At 39.2% G+C, this 14,409-nt stretch overlaps 1 protein-coding gene across 1 annotated transcript in view; it reads right to left on the reverse strand.

Annotated features, from left to right (window-relative positions):
* Positions 1–14,113, reverse strand: part of SMOC2 (SPARC related modular calcium binding 2) — a 124,450-nt gene extending 110,337 nt beyond the window's left edge. Inside the window, exons 1-3 of the mRNA XM_009329252.1 lie at positions 13,994–14,113; positions 12,967–13,027; positions 12,492–12,495 (exon numbers count right to left, since the gene is read on the reverse strand). Coding sequence (XP_009327527.1) covers positions 12,492–12,495; positions 12,967–13,027; positions 13,994–14,113 — 185 coding nt within the window. The remainder of the gene's footprint in view (positions 1–12,491; positions 12,496–12,966; positions 13,028–13,993) is intronic.
* Between the last annotated feature and the right edge of the window lie 296 nt (positions 14,114–14,409).

Below are 14,409 nucleotides of genomic sequence, written 5' to 3' on the forward strand. Positions count from 1 at the left end.
GCAAGGCTGTTTGCACTTACAACAAAGAACTTTATCAAAACATTTCTGTGTCTCTTCTCAATGGTAAAGGTGTAAATCAGAATCTTTCCATTATATTCCACTACCACACAAGTGAGCAGACTACTGACTTCAATGTGGTTATTTCAGACATCTAAAAATGAACATTTGTTCTTGAAAGTTCATTTACCGCTGTTCACACAAAAAATTAGTACTCCAGCCACAATATTTCAGCACTCTACAGGGCAGCAAGCCATGACCATGATTTCATAATGGGGAGCTAGTTGCATAGACTAGAGAAACTAGAAATTGGCACCTTTAGGATAAGATTCACCTGACTTGGGATAAGATGGATCACATCCTAGAAACGTCCCTTCCACTTTATGAACTGGAAAGTCTGATCAGCTAGCTCTCCTGTAAATGGTTGAAGTCCTATGACATTAATCCAGCCTATAGTGTCAAAGAAAAACAAAGGGGACGAAATAGTCAAAATCCTAGGTTCCAGATGACTAAAATAGAGGTGGGCTCTAGTTTCAAAAAGAACTTTATCAAAGGTCTCCAGTAGGTGTCTGTCCATCTGCAGGGGGACACAGGAGGGAGAATTGTCTCTAATGCCTGGTGAGACATTGTTTTATTGAAAAGGACCTTGCTAAATCTCTGAACACAGACACCCACCCCCTGCTTTGCCTCATTATATTTCATGAAACTCTTAATGTGTAACTTATGACATCAGACTTCTTTCCATGTAAACTTTAGCAAGGATGGTTGAAAGAAACAGCTGGAATATGCAATTTCACTGAGTGGGAAGGTGGGGTTTGGGTTTGTTGGGGGTTTTTTTGGGTTTTGTTGTTGTGGTGGTGGTGGTGGTGGTTGGGTTTTTTTAATCACTCTTGGGTCAGTACCCAACATCAGCTACAAATTACCTATCAATTAGGACAGTGTTGTGCCTTACTCCCTCAGTGCCTGGAGTGCAGTGGAGCTCTTGGAGACTCACTGACAAAACTACAGTATCATCTTGTTACAACCAGCACAGAAAATTGACTATTAAACAGGGTTGTGCTTTTGATTGATATGTTTTGCTTTGGCATGTTATTTTTTAAATGTTTATTGCTTTAACAGGTATTTTTTTAAGTGAGTTCTACTTTGCTGTATTGATGGAGGGACGGTGGGGCTGAATGTCAGCCCATCCATCACTTCTTTTTACTGCTGCTTCACAGATGACTAAAAAAGGCAAAACATCTCAGCTGTGCAACCATGTAAACTGGGAAGGACTGAGCTAAAATTGAAGCAAACTGAGTGACACACGTTCTTTCCTGCATTGAAGAAAGAATGGACATCAATTTATTACACATGCAATCCCAAGTTTCATCATTACCATATCACAAAAAAAGTTCCTCCCAACAGCTCACCAACTTAAAAAGACTTCCCGTGATTTGGTGGCTCGACAGTATTTCAGTATTTCTAATATACTATGAAGGAATTATTTTAGGGGCTGGGGAGGCAGGGAACCACAACCAATTTAGAGAAGCATTGGGAGGCAAGGAGGGAATGGACCCTGTAAGGGGTTCAAAAGTGCCAGCTGAGCAGATTTTTCTTCTATTTATTATAGTTTTGATCAAAAATGAACTGAATTGCTTTAGTCTCTGGAGGCTAAGGGGAAGTTACAGCAAAAGAGCATTCTGTGGTGTTTAAGCATTCTGAGTATAGTATACCAGGAAATCTGATTAAACACTAAAAAAACAAGGGGTCCAAATCTTCTCTTTTTTCTCTCAATTTGGCTTTGTCTGGAAAAGAAACGTCAAGGTAGTGCAATCATACCTCTTGAAGAGCTATTCTCTTGAACAGCTTAATTCTAGGATCTGGTTCCATCGCTACTAAGGTAAATACACAGACTTCAATAGGAGCAGGTTTGGGCTCCTATTGAGTACCACTCAGCCCTGGTGAACTACCCTTTCAGAAGGACCTTTCACTGATTCATTTGAATGCTCCTACAATATAGTCTTCGGAAGCACAAAGCACTCACTCCAAATGAGTCATGCCAGAAGCTGCAAAGTCTAAACATCAGAAACAATGTATGAACAATTTGTTGGCATTGACCCTATATAGCTAAAAATGAACTACTGGTCTTAATTTTCAAGACACAACAAACACTGTCAGTGACACTGAAACACCCATTATCTGACTACTCATTCACTTCCAAGATAAGGAGTCCTCCATATTTCATGAAACCACTCGTTTTTGCAAACTGAGCCTAGTGTATTCACTATAGATGAAAACAGCCCACACATTTAATACTGCAGATGTTTAGAAGTAATAAAAGTGCACCACAGCAAGGACAAATAGACTGCAAGTTTTTTTTTCTTCCAAAAAATAGTTTACTTGGCTTTTCAGGGATCAAAAAAATCTTCCTGTGATTTTTATTCTACCTATTTTGAATGCCAGTTTAACATAAACAGCTGGTTTCTTTCATTTTGCACCATCAAAAAAAGTTAAATGGTATCCAAACTTAGGGTATCAGCTTGCTGTACATGTTGCCTGAAAATTGAACTGTAGATTGGGATGGAAAGCATGACAGTCTTAAGTACAGTGCTGAAAGCAGCACTGTTAAAAATGTGGTAAAAAAAAAAGACAACTCTTATCAGGAAGGTGGTGTCCTTTGTATGTATGTACAACTGCTAATTAGAGAGATCTCAGCCTTTTTATTTCTTCAGTAAATATATTTTTCTTTCTCTGTGTCCAGTGGCATTACTTCTTTGGTTTCAGAGTATTACCAGCAAAGTATAGGGGTTCAACAGAGTCAAGAAACACCTACAGATAAACAGACCTTGGGCTACCAGAGACAAAACAATCTACCATAAATTTACACTGAAACTCAAATTGAAAGGGTTTCTAATCTGAAGGTATTCGGCAATCCACTAGTTTCTAGATGTGTCATGCGTCCAGTGTTCTGCATTTTTCCCAAGTCACTGGTAACTTTATGCCCTTCATTCTTGTGGTATTGTTATTCATAATCTTTTCTTTGGCGGGTTGCTGTCATTTATAGTGTTTCTTCTCAGTTGCCAGAAGTCACACAGAGAGAAAATAAACAGAGAAACAGTGGGATGCATTGTCTATGTACTGAATTATCCTCTAGTTTACTTAAGCTTTTCATGAGTACTGACCCAACTTTCAGAATATAAGTGGGCTAGCACAACTATCCTGTTAGCCAGTTTCCTCACACACAGCTAATCTACCTGGTCGGTGTCTTTAACAATTTGGGAAAATTGAATTTGGGAAAATTCACTTAACAATTTGGGAAAATAGACACATTTTACTTTTTAATCTTGTTCAAAGGCTGCTCACATGAAAAATATTTTGGCTTCTAAAATGTTGAAAATCTATTTTAAAATGCAAATAAAATCTAAGCCAGATCAACATTTCTATATTTGAGGGGTTTATTTTAGGATTAAAGAATATCAACAGACAGCCTTAAAGCATCTGAGGTAGCTTAGAACAATAAGACTAAGAGCAATGACCTATAACTCAAAATAAGAAGCATTCAGTTGAACCTCTGTCACAAAGGCCAGAAACCTCCTCATCCACTGATGGATAGGACATGCGAAACCCTGAAAATTATCTTCTAGATGGTCTCAAACATTGGTCTCTAGGGCAAGCTATTGCCATCCTCGTTGCTCCCTGGAATCACAAAAGGGAGACCTCCTTCCCAGCTCACCTCTGCTCTCTTCCCACCACACGCCCAAGCAGCCAGCAGCTCTGCATAGCAGTCCAGCAGCAATTACACTGGAGGATGTCAAAAAGACAACTTCATAAGAAGCTGTTACCTCAGTGAAAAGGAAATCATTTATTAAAGGAATAGGGGGACCCCCTCAAAAGCTAAAGTGAAACAGTACTGTATGTTGTGTTACAGACTTGTAGGGAACAATCTCCCTTTGTGGGGGGACAGAAAGGCTCAGCTAAACAGGGCTTTTCTATATCCGAGTTTCTATGCAACTCTATTTAATGCCTATCATGATCAGCAGGCAACTGGCCACTCTCCATATGGCGGGTTGCCTTCTCTTCCCGGGGAACTAAAGAACACGGAGGGCATCTCAAATGACGAAGACACAGTATGAGACAATATCACAACAGAGCATTTCTTTTTGTAATTTAAATCAAGTAAGCAACTGATTCACGCAGGGCAGAAACTCGATAAGGCATCAAAGGTCTAATCCCCAACCCATAAAGCTAACTTGCTGACAATAACTGCAGAGCTCTAACTCTCTTACATTTATCACTGCCATCAACTTCTTCAGAACAAAGTATTTTGGAAGGAAGGCAGGCAGCTGAGTCTGGGAGGCAGATTTTGCTCTTGTTAAACTGTTGATCTTAAAACAACATGTTGCTAGGTTTAAATACTGTCATCTTTAAAAGGAGAAATCATGCTAAAAGCAAACAGTTAAACAGTACACATTTGGAATATACAAGGGTTTAACAAGCCAGTCTAATGAGAAAAAAACACTTTCCATAGGGACACAAGAACCTGGCTGCAGTTTTCTCAAACCACTGGCAGTTCTACTTCCTCTCAGCTTTGGGGTTTTATGGAACTCTTGTATGTTTGTTTGTATGTTGGGCAAAAACAGTTTTGCTTTAATTTAAACCATTGTTTTCCAAGGAAAAAAGTCATTAGGAAGCCATTTATTTCTAATTATTATGAGGACTTTTGCTAAAGAAAAACCCTTGAATATGAAAAACAAAGTTTTGTATGTATCTTGAAGTGGGTGGGAGGGGTCAACAAACCATGATCCAAACCAGGCAATTTACCAGAACAAAAAAGATTTTTTCCAAGTTCTGTATCACATTTTAAGTGGTCTCTGCTTGCTTTGTAGCAGAACACATTTTCCTTGCTGTTCTTTGCCTTCTACACACCAGTTGGCCAGTAGCTTTTAAATCTGTCCTAAAAGATTACCCAGCAATACCAGAGAATGTTAAAGAATCGTCATACTAGCAGTTCAACCCACTAGTCCCTTTCCACCGTGGACACTCATGTGTGAGATTTCTCAATAGCAAAAGGAATTGTTAGGGATGAGAAACCTGACAGAGGAGGATTTGCAGAGTTTCCATTTGAGTTCAGTGAGCAAAGACCCCACCATAGTAGGCACTGTACCAAAAAAATCCCCAAATAAGCTGTAATGACAGTCATGCATACTGTATTGTGGATGAAGAATCAACAGTAGAAGAGACTACTGCACTCCAGAAGTAAAAAAAAAAACAATGCTGTTTCTAAACACAGTGGAGCTGAGAATAGACAGAAAAAGATTATATCAGTTGATTAGGATCCTGTGATAAAAATCACCTATATCACAGATTTTTTTGAAATGGGATGCAATCAGAACCAACTCTTACACACTTAAGGAAGCCTAGGCACTCTGTATTAGTGATAAGAAAACTCTTCCAAGTACTTTGAAAATACAACAGAGAAAAAAAACAGAGCTCTAAAGAACAGGTATTTCATTTTAATCAGTCTTTCTCGCACCCCCCAAAGTGGAAGAATTGAGGTCCAGTAAGTTCCAGCTCTTAACAAGAACTTATCTAAACATCATATTTCTATAACCCAAGAGCAAAGATTTCTGGAGTCCAAAGTCTCTGATGCAGTATTTTATATTTGTGGCTTCTAGTCATACTAGAAAAGTCAGAGAATCTTATCCTCTCAGATTATTTTTGTTGGAAGCATATAATTACTCCATGTTACAGGTATTGTTTATATGCAGTGGAACTGACCAACAAAATATGGACGGGGTGGCAGCTATGAAATATTTTCCTATTTCACTGTGGAAAATAGCTCCCTGATACAGTTTTGCACAGATTATAGCATTTGGAAGAATATTTAAGAGATCCCATCCTCTTCTGTCATGGTTTAGCCTCAGCTGATAACTGAGCACCACACAGCCGCTCGCTCACTGCCCTCCCCCCCGGTGGAAGAAAACTCATGGGTTGAGATAAAAACAGTTTAATAATTGAAATAAAATAAATTCCTAATAATAATAATAATAATAGTAAGAATAAGAATATACAAAGCAAGTGATGCACAACGCAATTGCTCACCACCCTCCGACTGATGCCCAGCCAGTCCCTGAGCAGCAGTTGCTGCCCCCCGACCAACTCCCCCCAGTTTATGTACTGAGCACGACGTCACATGGTATGGAATGTCCCTTTGGCCAGTTGGGGTCAGCTGTCCTGGCTGTGCCCCCTCCCAGCTTCTTGTGCACCTCCAGTCTGCTCGGTAGAGCACGGTAAGCTGTAAAGTCCTTGACTAGTGTAAGCACTACTTAGCAACAACTAAAACATCGGTGTGTTATCAACATTGTTCTCATCCTAAATCCAAAACCCAGCACTGTACCAGCTACTAGGAAGAAAATTAACCCTATCCCAGCCAAAACCAGGACACCTTCTAACAGACATACCCATCCACCAATTCCACATCCTCTTCCTCCCCTGTGTACAAGTTGTTGTCTTCCTTGGAGTCTGGGACCTGGCTCTTGCAAATCATATTTTGTCTTTTGGTGCTTGTGAGCTCAAGCAGAGCAACCGTAGCCACAGCTTTGTTTCTCTGTTGTGTGCAGTGGCCTGGAAAGCCAGCAGTGAGATGGCTAATTTTGACCAAATCTCATTGGCATGGGAGGAAGAAAAGAAATAGCGAAGCCATTTTTAAAAAAGCTTAATCTTTGCTCCCTGCCCTCTGCCTCACACAGAGGAGGAAGGGTAGATGCCACAGCAGTTGCTAAGGCATTCTCACCTCCCCTTGTGGAAAAGGAGCATTAAGTGGCTGGCCTAAGGGTAATTGCTCATTTGCCTCCCTTCCCTCTAGGGAGAGGTTGGCCAAGCACCTAAGCAGAATTATAAGCTGCCCACCACAGGCTACTGATGCTCTCTGTGGACAGTGTTTGACCACATTAAAAAGCAATCTGGATAAATAAGATAAATGTCAATCTAAACATATTCAGCCATGAAGATGGCTTGGACTAGATCAACAAGGGTATTTTTCAGGCTCCTTGGCAAATGTAACTCACTGTTTAACTGTTCAGAAACAGAAGAGTGAATCTTTTATGTGAATTCAGTGTGCCCATATTTACTGTTAGAAAGGTCATCTTCTAGATAAGATGCAGACCTGGGAACCTAAAGAAATTGTCCACCATCAGATCTAGCACAGACTGTCTTTGATACATCGACTAAGTTATTCTTCTGTCATTGCACAGTCTACCACTTCACCTTTTGGATGTCATCCAGTAGGCTGATGTCCCTAACCATATCTTACAAGCACCTAACGGCCAGGCCTTCCTGGTTTATTAAAATTCCCTGAGGTCCATCACTACTGCAGTCTACACCACAGCTCCAGCCACTACTTAGTCATTAGTTGACTCTGACACATTTGCCATAGGTTTGCTGTCACTGGCATGGACTCAGGCTCCCAGGTAAGGGAGTATGTTCAGCAGTGAAGCTGTCTGACAGAAAGAGGTGCCAAAGTACCACAGATTGCTGATACAAATGAGACCAATGACTTTGTGGCATTTCCCCATTATTGAGACAGTCCATAGAAAATGGACACACCTTTAAGTACTTCTTTTGGATTCACACATTTTAGAAAGTTAAAAATCTAAGTCCTCCGCAGCTGCATTTGATATCTAAATACACGTTCTCCTCACAGCTTGCCTCTGAAGAAGAGAAATTCCACTACCATCAGTTTACAGCCAGTGAATTTAGTCACAGAGATGTGGTCGCTTGTCCAAAGTCACAGAGGAAGTCTGTGGCAATGCTGGGAATTAAACCCAAGACTCCAGAAACTCATTCCTATTTTTTAACCACATGCATCATCCTTCCAAATGTTCTTTCCTACAAAAAGATTTAGTCATGGCTGAAAAAGGCCCGGCTCATTAACAAAGTAGGGACACAATAAGAGAAACTGTATGAATCCTTCAAAACTGGCATAAGGATTTTCTAGTTAAAAACATTTGAGAATGTTTTATAAACTAAATTACGACCTTCTCTGTTTCCATTAAAAAAATCTTTGCTGAAGGTCATTTTTAATGGGATCTAGGATGATGTTCCAAGGGAAAAGCATGGGATGAGCTGTTTTGGCTCTGCACGCCATTAATTCTCTCAAGTTTTGAAAAACAGTGTGGTACCGATTGGTTTTTTAGCTCTTTCAGGGCAAGTCCTGAATTCAAGGTCTCACACAATTCTCCACTTCTGAGCCTAGAGGAATAGAGGAGAGCAACAACACAGTTTGTAAGAGGTATATACCTGCAATGTTCCTTCCTTAAAAGAACCAGGTCTCCCTCAAAATCAAGGCAATATTTGAACTCAGGACTCTGCCCTTTCTACCTACAATGAACTAACCAAATCACAGACAAGCCATTTAATCTCTTGGTGCTTCTTTAGTCCTCACCCAAAAAATCAAACTATTATTACTTGTCTTTTTAAAGCATTTCATAAACCATGAATGAAAAATGCAATATAAGAGCAAAACATTAAGTAAGTGCCAAAGCCACAAGATGAGACTCTGAATGAGGCCACAGACTTGACTTTCACTTTAGTTCTCTTGGGCTTATTTATTGCTGAGCATGGATTACTTGGATTTTCTATGCCAGATTAGCATAGTGTTTTATTTAGTTATGTTTTTTTTTAGCTTTAGGACACCTCAGTTTTCAGATACGTCTTTGATGTAGCTGTCAGACGTGTAGAAACAATGTTTCATTGTTAATATATCCATCAAAACACAAAATAGGTGTGATACATTAATGTTTCTATAGCAAACTGTTACTGTTAAGGCAGAGGTATATTTTTCAAGGTTTTTCTAAACATTGTTGCTTACCACTAATTTGTCTAAAATCTGTATCATAGTGCTTCTCAACAGCAATATTTCAATCAAATTACAAGTTTACCTGAGAAAAATAGCAAATACTCCAGCCAAGAAGGATACGTGCCTTAGCATGGCTTCCCTACCCAAATACTTCAATCTTTTCTTCTCCCAGTTGGAAAAGCAGAGAGGATTAGCACAACAAGGAGCCGATATCATGATTTATCTGCTGCATACTATGTTTTTAATATCACAACATCTATCAGATAGTCAAAATAAATGACTGTGGAAAGCCTTGAACATAGAGTATGCAAGATGAATGTCTGTTAGCCGCTCTAAGAGGAATGCAGCTGTAAATTGGCTAAACTCTTTACCCTCCTTGCACTAAAAGTTTTATTAAGGAAACTGGACTCTGCCTGAAGTTGAGAATGTTTTGTTTCTGTAAAATATTGTTGAACCACAAGAGGATCCAAGCTAACTAAATATGGAGCAAGAGATGTTTTTGTATACCAGCCCAAAATATTCTGTTACTGATTCATTGGTAACTTATGACTGGCTTGGATATAATCTTAACCAACCATCATTGGTTTTGGGAGATGAAATGACATGAGTCAACTGAAATTAATATGATAAAGAACAGCTCACTCTTACTGTTTAAGTAAGTCCAGTCAAAGCTTTGCTTCTTGCAACAGTGTTCCAGTCCTAAACTTTGAGAAAAGGCAAATACAAAGAGGCATAGCAAGCTCCATTTATCACACGATTCCTTTCTCCTGAGTTCAAAAACAAAACAGCCTTGTACAGATGGAAACATAATATCATGTTTTCACATGTACAGAACACCCAAAGAAACAATGGACAAATGCAATATTGTAGTTGTATTGCATACACAGCTTCATAAAGTGTTGCTGCCTGTTACCATTCTTCTTTCTTCTTCCTATTTCTAAGCCTAAAAATCTTGTCCATCAAGAGATACTCCAAGCTCTTTCAACAAGACTGACATAACCCTGCACAAGAATCCAGTTAATATCTTGTTTTTTGGCTGTAGTAAAGTCACACCCAGAAAATATTAAAACTTAAACTCTGGAAGTGACAGAGAATGATTTAAAATAGAGAAAAATGCTATGAATAAATTTAACCAGCAAATTTTAAGACTATATCTAACAATCCCTGCAGAAGTAGTACAGACAAATGTGAGGTTTTAAGCTGTATCTTGAACTCCAGATAAAGGAGCGGGTGACCTGGTGCCGCCAATAGAAAGGAGATAGATTCCAGGAGTTATCTACTGTTAAGCATACATAAAATTCCAGTAGAGAAAGTGAGTGATAAGTCTGGGGGAAACATGGTTCTCAGCAATGAACAGTCTTCTAATATAAACCTTTAAGCCCTAACTTGGATTGCCTTAGTTATCGGTGTGAGAGAATACACACCGTTATCTAACCACTGTAAAAGTGCCTAGCTTTAAAGTTTTAGGGTTGTGAGTTTCCCCAGTCACCCTGTAGGTTGCCTTTTACCTTTGAGTTTTCCCCAGTTCTGCTCTCCTTTTGTTTATGTGTAATATGGAAGCTGAACGCTTTTTAAATAAAGTTGTGTTCTGGCACAGCATAAACAGATATCAGTTTGAATTTGATCCACCTCTGATGAATCATGTATGTTGTATCATGGATATCACAAAAACTAGAGCCAAAACAGGCTTGCTTTTTCTATGGTATCTGTTTAAGCTGCTCTGAAGAGACTGAAAGAACAACTGATAACTGCTACAAAATTCACCTGTGTTCTAAAAAGGTTTTAACTATTCATGTATTTTACATACACGAAAAGAAGATCCCCGCAGTTCCTTAAAGGATTCACACTGTCTGCAAGCTTTGAAATACTGCCGTTCTCAAGGGGAGGCAGTCTACGATGGCTCATCCTTGCCTGCCTCAAAGTTACAAACTTGAATGGCAACTTAAAGGAAGGTGTCAGGATTTGTATGTTCCTTAGCCAAGACCCAATACTTTGCTGAAGATGGGCTTGTAGATCTAATCTTCTTGCACTCTCTTTTATTAGTGGCCCGGAGCTATCTGAAGTACCAGTTTCTTCTATCTGATAAAGTATGCAACATGATGTTTCATGGGCCTCACTGTTTTCTCTCTTGCTCCCTTAGTGGATTATATTTTCACGCTAAGTATTACCGAACTGGTAACTGCACGGATCTTACCCTTGATTCACCCTGGTTTATATTGTTCTTGGCTAGAAGAGGTAAGAATGAACAACCCCCAATGAGAAGTCTGACCATCTTCCTCCAGGGGAATTGCAGCTGTGCAGAGACCACATATCATCTTTGTAAAATAAGAATCTGTAAGGCAGTTTCTCCTTGGTGGTGTAATATGGTGCAAGTCAGACCCCTTTCACTAGGACAGATAAATCAAGCCCCTTCCTTTGATGAAACAGAAAAATAGCAATTGCATCCAAATAAAGACACAAGTAAAGGAATGGTAATTTATTTTCATCCAGTGTGAATCTGAAAACACACAAAGATTAGATTCAGCAAGCCTGGAAAACTACACAGGAACACTCAACAAAAGGATTTTGCAGCAATGCTTCCAGGAGTTCCTGCTTCTGGCCAGGACAAAAAATACCACAAGAACAGCCACAGTTTAATCTGGAACTGGATATGCATGCAAGAATAATGAAGATGGAGAGAGGGGGAATGACAGACACAAAAACAGAACACTTTTGCAAGCTCTGTCCAACCTAAAGAAAAGCTTGGGTTTCTTTACAGCTCAGGTTCAGCTGAAACCTTTATGTAATTCAATAGGGAAAGCTGGAGTGGAAATCAACACTTGATCCAGCTCTAATATTCTCTTTACCTCAAACACTTATATAATGTTGGTTCCTAATTGCTGATGAGTGATAGCCTTAAAAGTTGAGAGACAAACGGCACAATGACAAACCCAGTGCCCTGACAGGGTGCAGCAGGACATGGCTACAGAAAGGGTGAGGAGAAGGCACTGGTGGTAGTAGAGCCTGGAAGAAACCAGTGAGGTGGGGGAAGACAGCAAGGAGGATACAGCAATGGCACTGAGGCCTACTTTAAAAGGTCTCACACGGCCATTGTAGAGAGCTGCCATTCCAACTCCTTTATATTTTGTGTTTGCTAGCATATCTGCATGATGCTCATGCACATGCAAAGACTTGCAGACAGATTCTTCCCAAAGCTGATGCAAAAAATATATGTCATTTCTATATTATTAGCATACAAAGACATCATATGGAAAGTACAGACCTTTCCTTACACATCATCTACTGGCACCAGTTGCATTGACTTTAGCAAAGTAACTCCTGATTTACATCTGTATAAAAATAAGTCCAATATGTTCAAGGCAATACTCTGCACAGCTGGGACAGTTTAGACACATGAAATAGATGTTTGTAACACCATGTGATTAAAGGAAAACCCAAACCACAGAGTTTAGATCTGAATCCAAATCCTCCTCAAGCTTGGTGTGTTTTAGATCCAAGATTTTGATTCAGACCCTTGTCTATATAAATTGTAGCAATTCACAATTTGCTGTGATTTTAACTAATATATCATACTGAATATATCAGCACCTAGTTTGGATTTTACAGGCTTTGTGGTAACTGGTAAATTAAGTTGTGGAACATGAACAGTAATGATTACCGGTCTAGAACAAAAAAGAAACATGGAAAATAAACACGTTAACAGGCAACTGCCAACTTGATGTCCCATTGAAATTATAATTTCCACTGTCCATGACTCAGAGGTGAACACTAATTTGCTCTATCAGCAAATATGTGATAATTAGAAGAACTCACTCCAGAGTTAAGCAATAGGGCCACCTATGAGAGAACCCAACAATTTCGAGCATCAAAAAATTGTTATGGCTTCAAAACCAGTTTCTGCTTAAAGTTAGAACTCTATTTCTATGGCGATTATCCATCAAACTCAGCTGTTTCCTTGCTCAAATATTTGTGGGAGGGATTGAACTCTGTTAATGTCATTAACAGCAGCAATCTCATTTCCTTCCATAGGACAAGTCATTGATCACTTACACATTAGAAAGCAGAACTTATCTATTCTGAAAACATTTGAAATGCAAACAAACTTTACAGAAAGTATTAAACAAGCAAAATACCTTCCTCATTCAAGAGGTCTGCCTTAACTTCCAGCAAAGGCAAAGATCCAATAACTTGAAGCTGAAGTTAGAAAAATTCAAAACACAAATAAGATTCAGCTTTTAAAAAGAAAGGTAGTTTATCAGATGGATTTACATACTCATTAGTATGAATGAGAATAGGAGTGACCCATCTATTAATATGTACATACCTAATACTTCCTTCCCTAATAGCTTAATATTTTTCTGAATTTGAAAGTGTGCATTTTTAAAATGTACATACTGAAACTGGTTGTATAAGAAGTAATTAACCCAGTAATAAAATGAACTCATCTTCCCACTCTTGAGAATCAGTGTCCAAACCAAAATATGTCAACTATGCAGTTAGTTGTGGGAAAGAGGTTTCTTCCTAGAGTCTAGGCTGGGAATCCCAAGTTTGAGAAAGTGTTTTCCCATTAAGTTAAAGGTCTACTGACTCCAGCCACAGATGTTTTCTCTCAGAGGTGGTATATGCTGCCAACCAAGTTGACAATTCAGAAATATCGGGAATATGCTAAATAAGCCTTCATTTCCCCTTTCACTCTGAGCTATGATAATCCAGTCATTTGAAGAGTTTTCATAGTACTGTAGTCAGACAGCTTCAGATCCTCTTCTTCAGCAAGCAGTACTGAAGAACAAAAATGCTAAATTCAAGATCTATGCTGGATGTTAGTACTTAGAGTTACTAGATGACTGCCTTTTCCTCAACGCAACATTTTCACAACTAATCGGTACTTCAGCTTTTCCCAATGTAAGAATATCATGCCCACTTGCTCTCACCCAGCCGCTTACACCATGTCCATAAATTTCCCTGAGGCAGCAAAAGGAACAGGTGTCTGGGTGTAAGACAGCAACCTCCGAAGCAGATCTCAGATCCCTAACCTCATGCCAGCCAGTAAAACAGCATCACTTACAAGGACGTGAACTGATTTTGTCAGCCCCAGCTGGACGATCTTATATGACAAAACTATGTATTTTAATCAAAACCAAGTAGTGCTATGCCTCTTACCGTCATCTGAGCACTAAACATGAAAAGGGTGAACAGAAATATGGTTTCTTGACTCTCCACATCAACAGGGACACCATTCATTAGAAGAAAACTACCAAAGCTGTACTTGTTTCCCAACATCCGTAAATTAACTCCAGTGCCTCAGAGTGATCCACACTGCAACACCTGTCACATCCAGATGTTTTTGTTTGCTTTTGTAGCAGTGAAATCAAGGCTTTCACAAGTTGGGAAGACTGTTTTGGTGTTTTTGTGTAAATAGGGGATTTTGATACATCAGTCTGTTTATGTGTATACCTGCATACTTACCTACCTCTTCAGAATTAGCTTACCTGTGAAATCAGAAGTTTGTTGTTTTGTTCGGGTTTTTTTATACAAACCATACACCCTGCTACAGCCACCTTTTTGAGTACCTCACC

This window comes from Pygoscelis adeliae, unplaced genomic scaffold (genome assembly GCF_000699105.1).
Source record: "Pygoscelis adeliae isolate BGI_AS28 unplaced genomic scaffold, ASM69910v1 Scaffold77, whole genome shotgun sequence".
Taxonomy (NCBI): domain Eukaryota; kingdom Metazoa; phylum Chordata; class Aves; order Sphenisciformes; family Spheniscidae; genus Pygoscelis; species Pygoscelis adeliae.